This window comes from Nannobrachium achirus, assembly GCF_963921795.1.
Source record: "Nannobrachium achirus genome assembly, chromosome: 23".
NCBI lineage: Eukaryota > Metazoa > Chordata > Actinopteri > Myctophiformes > Myctophidae > Nannobrachium > Nannobrachium achirus.
Genome location: NC_137830.1, coordinates 16,292,517 through 16,313,656, shown reverse-complemented (window position 1 = coordinate 16,313,656; position 21,140 = coordinate 16,292,517). Strand labels below are relative to the sequence as shown.

General features: G+C 43.9%; 1 protein-coding gene across 1 annotated transcript; it reads right to left on the bottom strand.

Moving 5' to 3' along the window:
- Positions 1-1,621: 1,621 nt before the first annotated feature.
- On the bottom strand, positions 1,622-19,973 carry LOC308309208 (tRNA N6-adenosine threonylcarbamoyltransferase). Its single transcript, XM_080754709.1, has 12 exons — positions 19,868-19,973; positions 13,457-13,584; positions 11,995-12,114; positions 11,285-11,460; positions 10,539-10,634; positions 10,387-10,436; positions 9,584-9,662; positions 8,165-8,230; positions 6,563-6,653; positions 5,241-5,316; positions 2,909-3,007; positions 1,622-2,594 (listed from the first exon to the last, which is right to left on the bottom strand). The coding sequence occupies exons 2-12, from the start codon at positions 13,569-13,571 to the stop codon at positions 2,555-2,557; spliced, it is 1,008 nt and encodes a 335-aa protein (XP_080610835.1). The 5' UTR covers positions 13,572-13,584; positions 19,868-19,973; the 3' UTR covers positions 1,622-2,554.
- Positions 19,974-21,140: the final 1,167 nt, after the last annotated feature.

Genomic DNA, 21,140 nt, shown 5'->3' with positions numbered 1-21,140 from the left:
ATATTTTGGCCAAACTACATTTTGGGGGTAACCCTTCCCTCCTCCCCTCATTCTCAAACGATATGGAGAAGATGTCTCACACATAGACTGATTGCGGCCTAACAGTTTTCTGGATAAACTTATGTTGCCATCAGTGGTTCTCAGACTTCACTTTGTCATGTCAAGGACCGCCAGAATGATGTATATCATGGCCACGGACCCCCGTTTCAAAATATTTTGTTCCAGGGACCCCCAGGGCCATGCAGAACCAAATAATAAAAAAAAATGTTCACTCTAAATTTGGGTCTATTCTGCATCTAGCTTAAGGCCTCAGACCCGTTGGCAAACACCTGCGTAAAAATAGCCGACTTACAAGCTCACACCGTCAAACGGCGTCGCACCGCGACGCCTTGTGAGCTTGTAGGTCGGCTATTTTTGCGCGCGACACTGGCGCGCAACTAATCAGACACTATCTAGATCAGTGGTTCTCAACCTGTGGGTCGGGTCCCCAAATTACTTTAGGGGGTCCCGAGATGATTAGCTTAATGTGGAACATTGTTTTCTCACTAAAAATTAAACAAACCAACATAAAGTTTAAGTGTATAGAGCACATTTCTAAAAGGCAGAAATTGTGAAAATAGCCGATCTACATGCTCACGTTGTCGTTGTGAGCATGTAGATCTGCTATTTTCACAAAAGAACCGTCTTATACAAAATGTAATGGCTCAACTCTTAGTGCTCGTCAGGGTGTGGGGTCCCCAGTTAAAATATGATTATTTTGGGGGTCGCGGCCTGAAAAGGTTGAGAACCACTGATCTAGATAAGATAAGCGTCTTGTTTCCTAAGCACTGGGTCGGGACCCATGTGTGGGTCGCGGACACATTTTTTATGGGTCCCCGAATGTTTTTGTTTCCTACATTTTGTTTTTAATTATTTCAAAACATTTTCAAAAAACATTTTTCATAATAAAAAACTAATTTCATGATTAAATAAAATAAAAAATCTAAGAAATTCCACAAATTAGGAAACAAATGTTTAAAGTAGCCTAGTTAAAATAGCCGATCTGTGTTCTACGAGCAGTGTGAATTGTGAGCTTGTAGATCAGCTATTTTCACTAGTTTGGGTCCCAGGCGAATGTCTAATTTCTCTTTTAGGTCACGACTCACAAGCTAAAAAGTTTAGATATGGGATGTGTGTGATTGTGCATATAAATCACACATTCATACCATTATTTAAAATGATTTTAATTTATTGAAATGCGATAAATAAGGATAGGCCAGTGTTAATGTATTGCTTGTATATGTGGAGCTTCCCAATCCCACATTTTGTGACGACCACACATTGCAAATAAAAACACAGTATATACAACTACACAAAAAGTTATTTTTTATTTACTCTACAGTACTTTGTCTGCACTCATTTCCCAGTACAGAGGCACATTCTGTAAAAAAAAAATTAAAAAAGAAATTAACCACTTTCAATCCGATACTGTCCCTGTTTGGGGCATGTCATAGGTGAAAATCTATAGAGCTGCAAAGATTGACGTAATTTACACATCCTACCTGGTTCCTGTTTCTCCCCCCCCCCCCCCCCCCCATTCTGAATTCCCATAGAATTTTTTCATATCGCATCATATGTTCCAAACATAAACAAATGATCTCAGCGGTTTGATTCATATGAAGAAACAACTGATGGTGAGAAAACATAGTAACATTTTCGCCAGAGATAGACTGTATCAAATATGACTATCATAAACCATACAGAGCCTCCTCCCCGACAATATCGTGGAGACCTTTGTTTATTTTTGGACCACAATGCTTATATGAGACGATTTTAAGATGACTCAATGTTATTCTCCATAGAGAAATTACTTCCGCGAACCGGGGGATGAGTGAGTGACGTCATGATTTCCCTTGGTTTCGCTATTTTGAGCACATTTTCAGAATATAATGCCTGGAGCAGTGGTTCTCAAAGTGGGTTGCAGGGACTCTGTGTTCCTTTATGGGGGTCTAAATGGACCAATACAAGTCTATAACTCTGACAATGTACAAATGGAATATGGAACCAAAAGAACCCTAGCGGGTCCATTTGGTTCCATTTGTACACTGTCAGAGTTAAGGGGAGACCTTGACATATTTTGAAAGTTTGAGAAACACTGTAATAGAGGGTATGTGCGGAACATCATCATACCCGGAAGTTATGCGGGAAAGCCTACTGAGTGGCAAAAAACTACAGTACTTTCTGGCCTTGACAGCCCATACATCCAAAAAGAAAAGTCCTAACTGATTGCATTAAACAACGTTAAACTCACTTTGCCACTCGATTTGCCATTCGCATACCCTCTATAGATTACCGCAACAAGCTCACAGCATGTTGCATCTTTGAGCTTGTAGATTATTTTTGCTATTCAAAATATGTCAAACAATATTAAAAAATATATTCTTCAAACATGGCCCATGAACTGTACTTGCTCACATCACATTTTATGTACAACCTTATGTATGATTTTTTTTGTGTTCCCGTTTAATATTCATCTGAAGTCAGTAGCTGTACAACCCTGTATTCTTCTATGCTCTCAGTCTCTCCAGGTCACTTCCACTTCATCCGTTCTGTATCTGAGCACAAGAGAGACATATCATTAGATTAGACGACAGCATGTGTGGGGACATGAATAATAACACCCACACCCAGCTCTGATATGGCAAGTTACAGTAACCAATGTTGTAGTTTGTCAAAGCATTTGGCATTTGTGTTGTTAACTGCATTATTTTGACCCATCTGTATGGTTGAGTATGTTAATACAATAACCAATACCACTGTGGTGATTGTAGTTGGTTTACCTGTTCTACTGAGAAATGTGTATTCACTACTGGTGATTATATTCACTGGCTTAGTCTGCAGTGGCTGGGTTAAATGAAGAAAAACATACCTTTGGGTAATCCATGAGTCCTCTAACTTTGTTACGTAGCCGGATCTGAACATCTCCCAGCCAGCTTGTGCAATCATTGCTCCATTGTCAATACAAAATCTGTAAGATCATAAACACAATGTTATCTAGTACTCCACCTGCAAAAGAATGCTTGCAAGATTAGAATTCAATATCACATTTTGGCGCACGAATTATACTACAACTATAAATTAACCACTTCCACCCTGGTATCCCTGTTTTGGACCAGTTCTTATTTAAAAACTGACCAAAACAGGCAGTTGTATTCAAATCAGTTCAAATCTGATTTCTAAAGATGCGTCTCAGTCTGAACGCAGGAACCTGCTCTAACTAGGGCATTCACCAACTATTCGAATATTCGAATATCAAAGTCATTATTCGACCTTGTTCGCCGAAGTCGAATATTCGCTTATTTTAAAAACATATATATAGTTTATAAAGCTTGGCTAGATAGGAAGTCATAAGAATGAGTTGTCAATGCCCCTGGTGGATGAAACATAATTGAACTGGGGACCCCCACCCTGACACTTGGAATTGTAGGTATTACATGTAATGTGACTCGGTTCCACAGATAAATATTGTGAAAATAGCAGATCTACATGCTCACAACGCCTCGCTTTTGCGAGGCGTTGTGAGCATGTAGATCGGCTATTTTCACAATGTTCGCCTCTTGCTTACTTAATATTTGACAGTTTGGCCAGTCCTGTCGAATATTCGACTATTCGAATACTTTGAGGTCGAATAATTCGAATACTAAAAATCACTATTCGTGAATGCCCTAGCTCTAACCACCCAAGTCGCATATCTAAGCTGTCCAAAACGTGACCAGCAGCGCTAACCGAGCGTCACTGATGCCATTACAGTACGCGAGAATAAAAGCATTTTTCGAAACACAAATTAATTTATAATTCATTTACATTTCATCTTCAAGTGTGCTCATTCTATGACGGAAAGAAAAAGCTAAAGAAAATGTCATTGCTTTATCATTTTCGAATCCTTTTCCTTTTTCACTGCATTCATTTCCTGAAGTTTAAAAAGTATTTCTCCTATTTCAATTACATTTTAGAATTTGCCATTTGATGTAGACACAGGGCAGATTAGGATTGACGTTGTTTAAATCAGTCTGAACGCATAGATCTGTGACAGATCCGATCTTATCATTTGCAAATGCAGTGTGAACAAATAGTGGCAAATAAATCGGATTTGCCGCAACCTTTCGTTTGCCAACGGGTCTGAGCTGCGTGTATCTATTCTGCATCTAGCTTAAGGCAAGACCTAAATTCATTTTTAACGCAAATATTTGCTTCTGGGGGTCCCTGGAACAAAATATTTTGAGATGGGGGTCCGCGGCCAAATACATCATTTTGTGGGTCCTTAACCACTGATATAGGCCGATTCTACAAATGTCTTCTAAATCCTAACAGTTTTCTGAAAAAACCCTGTGGGAAAAAACTTGCTATATCAGTGGTTCTCAAACTTTGTCATGTCAAGGACCCCCAAAATGATAGGTATTTGACCCCCATCTCAAAATATTCTGTTCCAGGGACCACCAGAAGCAAAGATTTGAGTTAAAATGTTTGGGTCTATTCTGCATCTAGCTTAAAGGGGAAGACCACCCATTTTCAATATTGAACTGTGTCATTAATATACCTTAGAGGAGTTGTGTGGAAATAGAAAAAAAGTCCCCCCCTTCTATGTTGCCTAGAACTGGAGGATTGATTTTGGGGTTTGTATTGTAAATTACAACTTGATGACATCACACATTGTACTTTACAATACAAACCCCCAAATCAATCCTCCAGTTCTAGGCAACACAGAAGGGGGGGAACTTTTATTCTATTTCCACACAACTCCTCTAAGGTATATTAATGACATATTTCAATATTGAAAATGGGTGGTCTTCCCCTTTAAGGCCCAAGACCAGTTGGGAAACCCGCACACACAGATTTGCTAAACGGGGCCAAAGAGTCTCCATTGAGTCTTCGGTCATCATAAAATGATCGCGATAATGAAAATCCATTAACCTGGGGCGGAACATTTGCCAAAAGATAGCAGATCTACAAGCTCACAAGCTTACAAGCTTGCTATCTTTTGGCAAAGACATTTGATAGAGTGAAAAAAGACTGTATCAAGTACGTATATTATAAGTATCTTTTACCAATTATAGAGGGTTTAAGTGGTACCGGATATGGAGCTCGGCAAATAAAAGGTGAGCCTGTAGATTGGCTATTTTTGCAATGAATAAAGGTGTTCTAGAGATTTTGGCTTGTCCACTGGTGGTTGAAAAACCACTGGCCTGGACACACTGGCATACCTTTCATCAATAGCAAACATCTTTGCTTTTCTCTCCTCACACATCTTCTCCATCATCTCCTGCAACCGTAGATTACCTGCACATTAAACACACAGTTGGGGGACCTTTATTTCATCTCACCGACATTGTACACTGTATATAGTATACTCATATATCACATAGTCATTGCTGATAGTCTGTACATACATCATTATTCATATTGGCGATGGATGTACATTTATACTTATTTATTAGAATATGCCTAGGTTAAGTCTACTTAGTTTTATGTTACGTACATTTTAAATGTATTCTTATCTGATTGATTGATTGATTGAAGACTTTATTAGAAATTTGCATAGGAAAAGCTACAGTTTCATGACAGAAAAGTTCACTGGTGCAATTGACGTCCAGTTGTGCAATACCCGTTGTATCTGTCTGTCTGTGTCCCTTTCATGCCCATACATTATATGGAGATCTCTTATCTCTGTCTGTCTGGCTCTCTTTTATGCCCTATTATGGTGTTCTGTGTGCAGGCCAGTCTGTGATGTCATCTCCAAATTTGGGCACTGTAGTGATTCAGTCGTCTCCAAATTTGGTCACTTGTTTCATCATGTCAGACAGACATTATTTGGGCATTGTTTCAGCATGCGGCTGTGAGGCTGTTACTATGGGGAGACACTTCTTCTTTCGTGTATCATCGTCCTTGATGATTGGTTGACAACATTGTATTTCACAAGATTTCTTGTTACTTAGTATCAGTGATGTCAGCATGCGGACAGACGGCAGACGACGGACAGACATTCCGTAAGTTAATACCGTAGTTAGATAATCAGATATGCCATCCAAGGATTAGGACAATGACCTCTCCATGAGCACTTTCCTGTAATTTACTGGATTACCGGAAGAGTTCCGGTGGTGTTAATGGATTCCTTTTCCTCCTCACAGTCAAGTGGTACATTCCCCAGGGAAACGCAAAAGACTGAATATCAACAATTAATGGAACGATGTTGTGCTATGAACCTATGCGAATTCATTGAATGTATCAATAACAGCCCAAACATAGAACTTGTGAAGCATCGAGTTTGAAGCCACTCTTACCCTTTTTTCCTGTTGAAAGGCCTTGTCCTAAACTTTCGCCCATGAGTATGCTAGGGCAGGTTCTTAAACTTTTCAGGCCGCGACCGAGAGTTGAGGCATTACATTTTGTCTAACAACGCCTTGCGTTGCGAGGCGTTGTGAGCATGTAGATCGGCTATTTTCACAATTTCTGCCTCTAATATTTGACCCACAGGTTGAGAACCAGTGTGGTAGGGAACAAGGTTATTCATCCACAGGGTACTCACAGCCAACTCCACCAACAATGAGCACCTCCTGGGAGCCACAGTGGGCCATGGCTCTCTCTGTGATCTCCACCAGCATGGCAAACAGGGTCTCCTGCAGAGGGAGAAGACACTACAGGTTGATCATATATCTACTATCCTATATCACCATTGTTTGACCAAGTGATGATTGAATTTGAGAAATGTAACTGATCAGGACAATCTTTCCTCTGAGAATGTCAGTGGGATGTTGTTTTGGCAGCGTTGAATTGAAGGAAACTGTTAAATATCCAGTGTTTAATATCTGCTAGACATTTAACTAAACTTGGCAAGGTTGTTGGGGCTTCACCGGAAGATATATGTGTATAGTCTGCATATCAATGAAAGTATGTCTTAAGACGTGAGGAAGGGGGAAACAAACATGGACACCCAATGACACTATTGCAAGACAGTCCAAGATATGCCAAACCACCACTGCAGTATTCTTTTAATAAGTATACTGTGATCAATGGTATTGAAAGTAGAGGCAGGTTAATGTGAATTTGTGGTTTGAATTTGTACAAACCATGTACAATAAACAGCAGCATTTCAGTTGGGCACACAAATTGGGACCAGTTAGAAGGCAACTGACAGTGGTGGGGTAAATATAGATGGATTCATGGGTGTACTGTTTCTGAGCAACAGGAGAGATATACGCATGCCACCTTCAAAGCTCCCATAATAACTTTAGATTGGAGTTCAAGTCCAACCTATAGCGGTCTCCTTTTCAGGTACATACATGAACCAGAACGTGGAGGGGTGAGTATATATAGAAAAGGGCCGGTCTCACCATCAACATAATGAATGGAAGACACCTGATACATTGCCGCTACTATTGATATTTCAATGAAACAATTATCAATGATGTCAGTGAAACAATTAATCAACAATGTGTAGGGTCAACAATCATAGAAACCAAACAACAACAAACAATCAGAGGATTAAAATTCAAATAGCTATTCCAATACGAACCCAACAAAGGTGTGTCTGCGTTCTGGTATGTAGGATCTCACCAGTTGATCTCTTGGGTGAGATAGGAAGGGGGTTCCAGACCGTACGCGGTCACCGTGAAATCCCCGGGAGCGTGCTCGTTCGTGCATGCGCACGCGGGCGGCGAGAGATCGGATTGCGTTCATCTTTGTGAAATACCGCGCGGCGTTTACTCACTGAGCGAGTTTGTTTGTGTCTCACCGCGGCGCGGCCGCCGCTGATCCCAGCGGGAGCCCCTGCGGCAACCGCTGCTCATCTGAAGAGCCCTTTATGAGGATATCTTCTGCATAGTACTGTGTTTTATTCATTTAATGATGTATGAGTTGTAAAAAGGGACCCCAACTGAAACAAGCCCTAAAGCTTTATTGTGGTGTTTATCCTTTTAGTTGACCTTGTACCAGTGAGCTGTTCTGTACTGTACCTTTTCCTATGCAAACCTCTAATAAAATCGTTTCGTTATTCTGGGAGCTTTGAAGACGGTATGCAGATGGTTCTCCTGTTGCTCTATTTGTCCTTTTTACCCAGCACGTGTCACATTTATTTTTGGATATGCAGTGCAGTCCTCTAGGACTGCATCTGTGTACTGCTTCTTCTGACCTGCAAGGAGAAGCACAGGTCCTCTGCCGTACACTGACCGGAGCTCAGCATCTTGTGAGCAGCCTCCTACAATGACATTGTACGTTAGGATTGCAACGCATTGCACCCGGACCACAACTGCAAAAACAAGTTACATCAAGACTATTTGCATAGCGTTCACATGGAAATCCACTGTGGTGGATAGAGAATACATAGAAATGCATACATACAAACTATGCAAAGATTGTCCAAAGTAAATTAAACCTTGGCTGGATACAAACCTTAGCTAAGATATGGCTGTGTGCAAGGGAGGGAGATTATTGTAATAACTATACCAGGGGTCTTCAACAGGGTGTCCGGGACCCCTAGGGGGTCCTCAGAGTTACTACAGGGGGTCCTCCATATCTTTGTGTGATAGAAACCTTTTTCTCCTTTTATTATATTAACCACTTGAACCCTAGCATCCATATTCTGAGAACCTAACCAAAAATAGCAGATCTACAAGCTCACAACGCCTCGCAGCGTTGTGAGCTTGAAGATCGGCTATTTTCGGCAAAGAGGTTTGGTGTAGAGAAGAAAAAGAGTGAAAGGTCAAATTTGTTAAGTATTGGCGGTTCAAGTGGTTAAAGTTATACCATGTAACTTTTTTTATAAAACAAATCTTAAAATGGTCCTAGCTGTTAAATCGCTAAAGTTTTAGAACCCCCACTCCGTTATTTTCAGCTTCTAAAGCCTTCTCTTTATATGTTTTCTATGATCCCTGCCCGGGACCGGTTTTCGCGGAAAATTTGCGTCATCACACTACCGGCCAATCACAGCGAGGGTTATACACTGCCGGCCAATCACAGCGCAGAACATACACTGCCGGGCTCTCTGGTGGGTTTAGGAAACACGCCTTCAGGAAGTACACTGCAGTGTTTACACTGGAGGAGTCTAGCATGTAACTACCCAACCGCTGCTCGTAGAAGGACACGGGAGACCTCATTGAAAGCGTCTCGGCGAGGCGAGGCGGACGCGGTGGTCTGACGGCCCGGTCCGCGAGCGAAAAACGGACGAAAAAAGCAAACGCGACCGCGGTTTGCTATACTGCTACAGACCACCAGTTGAGCAACTTACACAGTATAGCTTTAAATATCTGAAAACACAAATTGACATGAATCCAAAATACACTGATGATTGTGCTGTCAAATGATGAAACTATATGGTATCTATGGGTTGTGGGGGTCCCTGCTTCATCTTTCTCTCGACTAAGGGGTCCTTGGCCTTAAAACGTTGAAGACCCCTGAACTATACACAAAGCTCCTTATCCTTGCCCTGTGTCAAACTTCCAAGATTTGCAATGAAAAGCTTATGTTCATTTCAGAACACACCTTACGGGTGTGGATGACAGCTGCTTTGACTGCACATTATGTTAAATACCGGTAAGTGTAATTGATTTACCTCGATGAAAGATAAAATCCCTGAGAACGAGACATCCATCCCTTTGACAGTATATGGTAGCTCCACATATTGGCTCCCCCTGTAAATGTGGGTTGAAAATAAATTTGAATAGTGCTAAATACAAACACAAACACACAGCAAGTCCTAAATCAGACCTAATATGAGCCAATATTTTCTGAACTCATCTTCTTAGTAAACTCAAACCAGGTCATATAAGCCATCCTCAGACAGAAAGATTGTTATAGAGGTCGACTGATACTAGATTTTTGAGTCTGATGTCGATAACAATATTAAGAAATATTGGTGAAATGTGACGATTCCAATATCAATATATGGTAACGTCCATTACATTTTAACAATGAAGGTGGTTCCAGGTGGTCCACAGCTAAATGATGGAGAGTTGGTAACCAAATGGACCCTTATGGGTCTTTAACTCTCGAGAGCGCGCTCCCCGGAGTTACGTTATTGTTTAACATCTGCATTTCTTAATACAAGAAGTCTACACAATTAGAGAATGTAGAAGATATTTTATTTTGATCAATGTTTGCCTGTTTTCTCTCCTATAGTACCACTGTACCATGTCCATACAGCATGGAACTGTGGACAAAATCGTATCCAACAATAAGAAAATCTTAAAGGTTTTGCGTCCGAGAGGCTAAATCTCATCAAATGGTGGTCCATGGCTCAAATGCTAAATATATAATGGACTTTGATATGAAAGAGGTTGAAAACCACTGGTCTAGCTCATTCCAGCACCTCTACCTCTACCAATTTCAAGCAAATAAAGGACGGCTGGTACTCACTTCTTGGCCATCTGCTCTATGTTGTAACCAGGACTGGGGTCATTGGAAATCTACATCAGAAATGGTTCCAAAGGGAGGGATGGAAAAATTATGGAACACATATCACATGAGAGACAGATCATTCTTCTGAACAACATAATCATGGCACACACCTTAATAACTCTGGCAAACCTGTCCAAGCAGTTTCCCACCGCAATGTCAATGGTCTCCCCAAATATTCTGTATCGTCGCTCTGAGTATGCGATGACCTTCACAGGGAGAGAGAGAAAAAAAACCTTGCCAATCTGTTCTTAGACAACAAATGCATATGCAAACGTGAGTCTTAGCCAAGCATGGGGAAAATATACAATCGGCTTGTAGAGTTTCATCAAAACCATGTATTCTTAAATCCTCTTTGTAGCAAATATCAACATCTGCTGCAGCGAATATCAACAGCTGCTTATCAACAGCTGCTTTTGACCAGCCAAGTACATTTTTACTTGGTTCCCTACGCTGTGAGCAAGGATAGGGATTCACAGCTCACAAGTAAGTTGTGTCCAAGCGCTACTGTATAATGATGCGCAATTAAAAACAACCTAACCATGTTTTCTTAGGTTTAACTACTAAAGGAAGCCCAACTCCAAGGAAGATCTTAAAGGAGTAGTTCACCCCAAAATGACTTTTTTTCTATTGAATAGTCACGCCATGGAGAGTAGAGTTCAATAATATTTTTTGTTTTTTGTCACATTCCTAAGACAAAAATTTGATTCGAGTAAATTTACCCCCATTGATTCCGGATGGGGGTCCCCATCCGGAACGAATGGGGGTAAATTTATTCTAGTCTCCATGGCGTGACTAATCAATAGAAAAAAAAGTCATTTTGGGGGTGAACTACTCCTTTAAGGCTTCGGCTACTAACCTGTGTATTTCCCCCACTGACATAGAGCACAGTGGGGTTATCGGCATGGGTGATGAGACGGCCCATCTCAATGTGCCCGATACAGTGGTTGACACCAACAAGGGGCTTCCCCCAGAGCTGGGCCACTGTGCGTGCCACCAGAGCCACTGTTACCAATGGAGCACCCATTCCAGGTCCTGAGGAGAGAGACAGGAAGATGATAGCCACTCCACACTGCAGGACAGTAAAGCCTCATAACGCTTTACTGAAATGAAAAACATGTACAACTTGGCTGCAATCTGAATTCTAAGTTAAATTCTTGGCAATTTAAGACTAAGCCCTGATAAACTTAATCATACGAAGAATAGAAAAACTATTTGAACCATTTTGAAAATATAATGACATGACCAAAACAGGGGTGAAAATGATGATCTACAAGCTCACAGTGCCTCACGCTGCGAGACGTTGTGAGCTTGTAGATCGTCTATTTTCGGCAAAGAGGTTTGGTGTAGAGGGGAACAAGAGCAGACTAAGTACAGAGTGAAAGGTCAAGTTTATTAAGTATTGACGGTTCAAGTGGTTGAATATCTGAAATTGACATTAATGCGGTCAAACAATGAAACTATATGGAATCTATGACAAGGATGTGGGGGTCCCTGCTTCATATCTCTCTCAACTAAGGGGTCCTTGGCCATGAAAACGTTGAAGACCCCTGTACTATAATCTTTTACCTTTAGTGTATGCCACACAGTCGATATCAGAAGGCTTCAGTCCTGCTTCCTCGAGAGCCTCCTTCAGTACAGTCAATATGACACCACGGTGATGCCTGGCCGTCTCACTGGGTAGGAACCCTGATGGGGAGAAATAGAACAAGTTAGCAGTTTCAATGCTGGGAATCTTTTTGTGCAAATAGCGCTTTTGCACAGCAAACACAGACTCCTGTGAGGACTTCAGCAGTGTTGTATTATATACACATCATAAATATGAGTTAAATATTATAACGATCACGCAAAAATCTCTTTGGGTTGCCTGTTGCCTGACGGAGCTGGAGATCTGGGGTCGACTCCAGCTCGGTGCGCGAAACGTTACAATATATTTAAACCAGTAAGACTCCCTAATCGTCCGTCAGGTAGCATGTATACACAAATTGGCCTGTAGTGTCCATTAATGTTGTCTGCAAGCAACCTCATGGTGGCGCTAGAAGAGGGGGATGTGAGAAATCAGTGGCGGAGGTGGTTGTTGTTTGCCAGCCAAGGAGTGTGTGTGTGCAAAGGGGCAACGGTGCTGGAGATAAGAGTAGGGCCAAAAGTGTGACGTGACGGACAGACTGGGGGGACTGACTGACTGACGGAGGGACAGCCGGTGGAGGTTTTCATAGTCAAGTATAGTTTCCAAATACATACAAATACATTTTTCAAGACACCAGATGCATCTGTTGGGTCTCAAGCTGAAAACCCAGTAGGTACCCAGAACCAAAATGTTTTAATTGTCACTACTCAAGTACAAGATGTGAAATGACAACAATACAGGTGATTATTATTTTTTAATTGTTGGAGCTTTCAATAACACAACGTCCTGCTGCCTCCTGCATTATGTGCAATTTAGAAACAGGTGTTACGCAGTATCATTGAGTGATTTACAGCAAAAACTTCCAAATTCCAAAACTTAGAAATATAATCACATGCACAGAGTTTTTAGACAGCTCATGTCTACGGAGGATTTGTATGAAACAAACACTTTGCAGATAGAAAGAGGATAATTCAAGCTTTCCATGAAGCTGAAATGTGAGTTCAACATCGTTTGGATGTTGAAGGACTTTTCTTGTTTGGATGTATGGGCTGTCAAAAAAAAGTTGCAAGTTGAGACATATGAATATGTCATAAGGCATGTGCAGTGTTGTTTTTGAAAAGTCTTTAAATATTTCAAATCCTTCTAAGGTTTTTTGAAAAACCTATGTTTCTATGTCAGTGGTGCTCAAACTTTTTCATGTGAAGGACCCCCAAAATTATATGTATTTGGCCACGGACCACCCCCCCCACTCTGTGCCACGCTGTGAGCTTGTATATCTGCTAATTTTCAATAGCTAAAGTATAAAATTAAGGCCCCTCCACCTTGGGCCCTGGTAACTCAGTCCCACTCCCCCCCCCCCCCCCCCCTTCCCCTTGTGACGCCCCTGAGAATGTCAGTACTTGCCTTGTCCAGGAGGTGTGATGTAGGTGCGTCTGGGGTTGGAGAGTACAACCCCATCCTTCACAATTCCTATGCCAATTTTATTGGCACTGCCCTCGAAGCCGATCACCACAGTCATGACAGCTAAAGAACTACAATTAAAAGATAAGATGAACGGGGGGGTTAAATGGCAACACACACAATCTTACATTTGTGCCATATCAGTAGACTGTGTTGCAGTGGCGTAAAGTAACTAGTAAGTACATTTACTTAAGTAATCTAAGTACAGTTTTGAGATATTTGTACTTTACTTGAGTATTTCCAGTTTTCAGTACTTGTATGTTGTGTGTATGTGTGCTTGCACACAGGGTGTGTGTGATGCGTCAGTGCAGTAGTACTGGGTAGAAGTGCTTGTAGCTTAGTGCATGCTGCATGCTGCCCCTGCTTGCTACTTTTGCTTTCAGCTACTGCCGCCGGCTAGCCCTCCTTGCGGGGGGTGAACAGAGGAGCCGAGTGAGTAAGTCTCCTCTTGCCGGTACACAGCCTCTCCACCGCCAAGACTCTTGCAGTGCCTCCTCGTGGCTACACACGGATACTGGGACCTCGCGGTCCCAGGCTAAACTGTAGGGGATCGGGGAGCGGCAGTGGGCCCCATAGGTGAGGTGCGCAGGCCCACCGGCGTGTGGACATGCCCTGGCGCCTTGCCAACCACTGCCCCAACTATGGGTTAAATAGCACCACTGCCTAGTGGGCCCCCGGGAGAGGAATAGGCTAAGGGAGTCAACCCCTACAGAAAAATCAATCCCTTTGGGTTGGCGTCAGGAAGGGCATCCGGCTGCAAAAAATTTGCTCCAAATATTCTTGATATGGCTGGACAAACACAAAAGAGGCGGGGTACAGCCTTAAGTACCCCGTGGGCATTTTCATCAGCCTACGACAAAAAGAATGATGAAGAAGGAGGCCACACCGCAGGTGGATTACATCCAGGAGATGACGGCCATCGGCCCGATGGACTGCGGGGTGGTCGGAAGCGGAACAGAGAGGAGCAGGAGGTGTGTGTCAGAGTGGCTACATGGAACATCGGTAGCATGTCGCGTCGGTCAGGGGAGGTGGTAGAGGCTCTACACAGGAGAAGGGTGGATATCTGCTGTGTTCAGGAGTCAAGATGGAAGGGTGGAAGTGCAAGGATGCTTGGCCTGATCGGTAGACGGTACAAGTTCTTTTGGCAAGGCTGCAATGAAGGGACAGGTGGTGTTGGAGTACTTATCGCTGAAAAGTGGATAGATCAAGAGTTAAGTGTCAGTAGGGTTAATGAGCGGATCCTCTTTGTGAAGATGATTATTGGGAAGCGCCTGACAAATTTTATCTCAATCTATGCCCCCCAAGTTGGCAGATGTGCAGACGAGAAGGATGCGTTCTGGGACAAGGCCATCATGGTGTTAGCCGGGATCCCCCAGGATGAGGCTATTATCCTTGGGGGTGACCTGAATGGACACGTGGGGAGGGAGTCAGGTGGCTTCGATGGAGTCCATGGTGGACAGGGTTATGGCACACGGAATCCAGAGGGAGAGAGGATTCTGGAGTTTGGAGATGCACTGGAGCTGGTGGTGTGCTACACGTTTTTCAAGAAGGACGAAACCAAACTAGTAACATACAGTTCGGGCGGCTGCAAGAGCACGATAGATTACATCATGGTCAGAAAGGAGGACCGCGTCCTGGTCAGGAATGTCAAGGCTATTCCTGGAGAAGAGTGTGTGTCTCAGCACCGCCTAGTCATCGGAGATCTAGCTCTGCGAGTTAAGAAGGTGGGGGCGAAAAAGCATCTGCCCAAGTTGAAAGTGTGGAAACTACAGAAGGTAGAAAGTCAAAAGGAGTTTCAGGAGAAGATTGAGCAAAGAGTAGTGGAAGTGGAGGAAGCGATGGAGTCAGGAGACGTGGACGGCAAGTGGCAGGCAATGAAGAAGGCTCTGCTGGAAGCAACAGATGAGGTGTGTGGGTGGTCAAGGGGTGAGGCGAGACGTGGTGGTGGAATGACACCGTTGAAAGAGCAGTGAATGAGAAGAGGCGTTGCCATAAAGTATGGAAGAGATCTAGAGATGAGGCAGACAGAGTACGCTATGTAGAAGCAAAGAGGGTGTCACGGACAGCAGTATGGGAGGCTCAAGAGATGAAAAGGAAAGAATTTGCACGTGAGCTGGAAAGTGAGAGAGGGCAAAAGAGCTTCTTCAAGATAGCAAAGCAGATGGTGAAGGATAGGCGGGATGTAACCGGTGCAAGCTGTGTGAAGGATGAGGATGGTAACATTGTGACAGACAGCAGAGGAGTGAAGGAAGTATGGCGAAAGTACATGGAGAGGCTGCTGAATGTGGAGAATGACTGGGATGGAGAGGTGGGATGTGACATAGTGGAGGGTGAATGCTGCCCAATCATGCCAACAGAAGTGGTGAAAGCCCTGAAAGCCATGAAAGAGGGAAAGGCGGCTGGACCATCTGGAGTGGTGGCAGAGATGCTAAAGGCGGCAGGGGATGTCGGTGTGCAGTGGATGACTGACCTGTGTAACAGTGTCGTGGCTGAAGGGCACATTCCAGAAGACTGGACAAAAAGCATCCTGGTGCCACTATTCAAGGGGAAGGGTGACCCACTAGCATGCGGGTCATATAGGGCAATTAAGCTGCTGGAGCATGGAATGAAAGTGCTAGAGAGGGTGTTGGAAAGGAGGGTGAGGACACAGGCAGAGGTGGATGAGATGCAGTTTGGCTTCATGCCCGGTAAAGGTACAACAGATGCAATCTTTGTCACCCGACAGATGCAGGAGAAACATCAGGAGAAGAGGAAGAGGTTGTACTTTGCTTTTGTCGACCTGGAAAAAGCATTTGATAGGGTGCCAAGAGAGGTAGTGAGGTGGGCCCTAAGGAAGTCTGGAGTGGAGGAGGGACTGGTCAAGGTGGTTATGGCTCTTTACAGCAGAGCACGCACAGTAGTTCGAACGGGAACAGGAGACAGTGATGGGTTCGAAGTGAGGGTGGGTGTCCATCAGGGATCAGTGCTCAGCCCATTGCTGTTCGCTATTGTGATGGATGTGGTATCGAGGGAAGTGAGGGGTGGACTACCATGGGAGCTTCTCTATGCAGATGACCTGGTACTGATGGCCCACACCAGAGAAGACCTAGCAGAGAGGCTTGCGGCCTGGAGGACATGCCTGGAAGTGAAAGGGATGAAGGTGAATGCGGATAAGTCAAAGGTCATGGTTGGTGGTGCTGGCCTGGGAGTTATACCGCAGTCAGGAGCATGGCCATGTGGAGTCTGTGGGAAGGGAGTTCAAGCAAACTCTATCCAGTGCGGGGGCTGTCAGAAATGGGTCCATCGAAGATGCAGTGGTGTAAAAGGCAGCCTGCAAGCTGCAATTGCAACATTTCAGTGCAAGCGGTGCAGGGGAGAAGTCCCACAACCAGATGCAGCCGAGCAAGAGGGGCTTGAAGTGGACGGGGAGACGTATGCGGTGGTGGACAGTTTCTGCTACCTGGGAGACATGCTGAACGCTGATGGGGGGGTGGACCTAGCGGTGACCACAAGGGTGAGAAGTGGGTGGAAGAAGTTCAGGGAACTCATGCCATTTTTAACATCCAAGGCTCCATCCCTGAAGATGAAAGGGCAAGTGTACTCAGCCTGCGTCAGAAGTGGCATGACGTATGGAAGCGAGACATGGGCCCTGAAGGTGGAGCATGAAGACAAGCTGAACAGAGCAGAGATGAGGATGATTAGATGGATGTGTGGCGTGTCACTCAGGGAAAGAAAGAGCAGTGCAGAGCTGAGACAGAAGATGGGAGTGGAGGCTATTGCCGATGTGGTGAGGAGAGGCAGGACACGTGGTGGTGAGGAGAGGCAGGACACGTTGTAAGGAAGGAAGAAAATGATTGGGTGAAGAAAGTGATGTCGTTTAACGCAGAGGGGACAAGACTCAGTGGCCTTGTGGTTAGAGTGTCCGCCCTGAGACTGGGAGGTCGGGGGTTCAATTCCCCGGCCGGGTCATACCAAAGACTATAAAAATGGGACCCAATGCCTCCCTGCTTGGCACTCAGCATCAAGGGTTGGATTGGGGGGGTTGATCACCACCAATGGGGATCCTGTCTGTCTGTCTGTCTGTCTGTCTGTCTGTCTGTCTGTCTGTCTGTCTGTCTGTCTGTCTGTCTGTCTGTCTGTCTGTCTGTCTGTCTGACCAGCTCAGTGGCCTTGTGGTTAGAGTGTCCGCCCTGAGACTGGGAGGTCGGGGGTTCAATTCCCCGGCCGGGTCATACCAAAGACTATAAAAATGGGACCCGATGCCTCCCTGCTTGGCACTCAGCATCAAGGGTTGGATTGGGGGGGTTGATCACCACCAATGGGGATCCTGTCTGTCTGTCTGTCTGTCTGTCTGTCTGGACTACAGATGAAAATTAGCCCACGGCGGGCTAACTCTGGCTCATTTACATAGAAGTGAAAACTGACATGTCCATTAATGAGCACGGTCCCTGTCAAATAAACAGATCTTAACTCTTAACTCTTAAGACCCAGTGGCCGGCCTAAGAAGACCTGGCAGACGACCGTGGTGGCTGACATGAAGGCACTCGGCATCGACCATGAGGTGGCCAAGGACCGTTCCCGGTGGAAGAGAGCCATATCGAGAAGCCAGTCCAACCCAGCGGTGCCTGGAAAGCGGACTTAAAACAGATGATGATGATGATGATGTACTTCTACTCCACTACATGTCAGAGGCAAATATTATACTTTTACTCCACTACAATTATTTGAAACTTCAGTTACCAGTTACTTTGTAGATATTTTGATTATTATTACAAAATAATATACATTAACCACTTCAGCCCAACAGGAATTTAGGCCATTTGAAAATAGCCGATGTACAAGCTCACAATGCCAATTCATTTCAATGTTTTTTTGCAGAAACTCTCAACTGGCATGAAACCACCCCCTTCCCATTGAAGATGCATTGGCAGAATGGGGATCCACTCTCATAGGTACTTTGGTGTGGCTTCAGCCTTAGGGTGCCCTCACACCAAAATACCTAGAGTGGAATCCGCCAATGCATTTCAATGAGAATGGAGCGTTTTCTGCCAGTAGAGGATTTCTGCAAAAAAACGTTCCATTCGCAATGAAATGCATTGGTGGATTCCGGTATTTTGGTGTGAGGGCACCCTTACAAAGTAGTCCTAGAGCGGCCATATGTTGGGTCAAACAGGTGTTTCAATTGTTTGATTGGCATAGAACTAATGATCTACTACTCCAATCAGAACACCTGTGTAAGGCTGTGTTTGACCCAAAATATGGCGGCTCTAGGACTACAACTGGCACACTCTTACATTTACTTAAAGGGGAAACCACCCATTTTCAATATTGAACTACAGTATGTCATCTTATATATACATTCCTCCTATTGCCGCATCCCACTTCCAAGCCCATTAACGCCCCCTTTACATCGACTTCAACTCATAGGTAGTCGTTGTCTAGGACTTAAGGAATACAGCCCCTAACCCTATGCCGTCCGCTCATTCGCTAAGCACGAGAGAGAGGAGGCAACAGGGGAGGGGGGGCGGGCAAGCGAGAGAGAGAGAGAGTGAAATTTGACACCACTGTGTTTGCATGTGCAGCTGCTGCTGCTGCCTCCACAAGTGAGTGCAGAGCACGGCAGCAGAGTCCCCGCTACAAGACAAGCATCAATGATCAAATATAGAGCAGTCCTGCCTGAGCGCCCGGAGGGCGTGAAGTCCTAGGAATGGAGCGGCGGCGCAGCCGCCGCGAATTTCTAGTTAATATACATTAGAGGAGTTCTGTGGAAATACTAAAAAAGTTCCCCCCCTTCTGTGTTGCCTAGAACTGGATTGATTTTGGGGAGTACTTTTTCCACCACTGAGCTTACATTTGTGCAACATCAGTTAGACAGTGTTGCTCTCTTGGAATGCCCAGAGACATTATTACACACACAGTGCAATCCTCAGTTTAATAAACTGTAGTGCTACAATGACACTAACAACAACAGACAGGCTAAATAGCCTTAGATCAAGACTATCATAGAAGATGTATTTTATCACATTTGCACATCTATGATGTAAAAGTCAGACTCGATAAATATATAATCCAGTGGTGTAAAGTAACCCGATTGATTGTTTGAAGAATGTTAGTTTGCAGAGGAAAAAGGTACAGTTTCATGACAGTACAGTTCACTGGTACAAGGTCAACTAAAAGGATAAGCTCAAGTAAGCACATCACTTATTTAAATTGAGATCCTTTTTTTAACCATAAGTAAATGTACAACATTTGAGTAGTTTTGTGTGTGTGTGTGTGTGTGTGTGTGTGTGTGTGTGTGTGTGTGTGTGTGTGTGTGTGTGTGTGTGTGTGTGAGAGTGAGAGTGAGAGAGAGAGAGAGAGAGAGAGAGAAACTACCTTGCTTATTTATCCAACTACCTTGCTTATTTATCACCAATAGTTTTCATCAATTCAAGTCAAGTTATTATTTTCAATTCTAAACCAGCTTCAGTTTCTTCTTCCCAGGCATGCAGTCTGTCTGGAGGACCCACAACAATGCTACTGGGAACCTCTCATACTCGCCTTAATAAAAAAGAACAGTCCTGTCAAACTGGTGTTTCAACACAGTTTAACTTTTAATTACGCATCCGCGCAATAACATAAGGGGTGATGATATCACGAAAATGTGGTTGTATAGAGAAGGAGATATTTATGGATGGATATAACCAAATATCCACCAGGCATTAGTTTAGACAACCCGCTAGCTCTGTGCCAGCTTTAGAAGGAACGCTATGTCACCGATGAGGCCTTGCGCTCACAGCCTCTCGTCTGTAGTAAAAAATATATATACATACACTTTTACTACTCACCAAAACAAAGATGGCTTAAGATGTTGAAAGCCTACTTTCCTTAGTGGCAACACTCGGAGCCCCCTCATCACGTCTGAAATACACTATTTTGGCCAGAAAAGGAAATATTTCAGCGGAGGTTTTAGCTACTCCACAGCGCCCTCTACAGATCCTGACAATAGAACATTCCATTGATAAGATTTTGCCTTCCGGTGAAATACTTTCTTTTCTGTCTAAAAAGTGTATTTTAGAGGTGAGGTGGGGGGCTCAGAGTGTTGCCACTAAGGAAAGTAGGCTTTCAACTCCATAAAGCCGCCTTTGTTTTGGTGAGTAGCAAAACAGTATTTTATATTATTTTACAGACGAGGGTGCGCAGCCTTTGCTGCGAGCGCAAGGCATCATCTGTGACATAGCGTTAGTTAGAGCTTAGACAACCCGCCAGCACAGCACACTACAGCACCATGAGTGAACGAGCGCACGTGCCCAGAAGTGAAGCTGCAGACCTACAAGCTCACAAAGCGCCGTGTGGCGCCCATTGTGGCCTCACCCGTTGTGAGCTTGTAGATCGGCTTTTTTCCGGTGCGCGACACCGGCGTGCAACAATCACCCTACGTTGTCACGAGTGTTTTTGCTTTGTGTGTGTGTGTGTGTGTGTGTGTGTGTGTGTATGTGTATGTGAGTTAGAGATGGGATTTATGGTTCTTTGAAGTGAGCTGGATTTCTGGGATCCGTTCCTTTCAAAGAGCCGTTCAAAAGCCGTTCATTTGAGTTACTAGTTACTTTGTAGATTTTGATTATTACAAATTCACTTCAACCCTATACATTTCAGCCATATAGGCTAC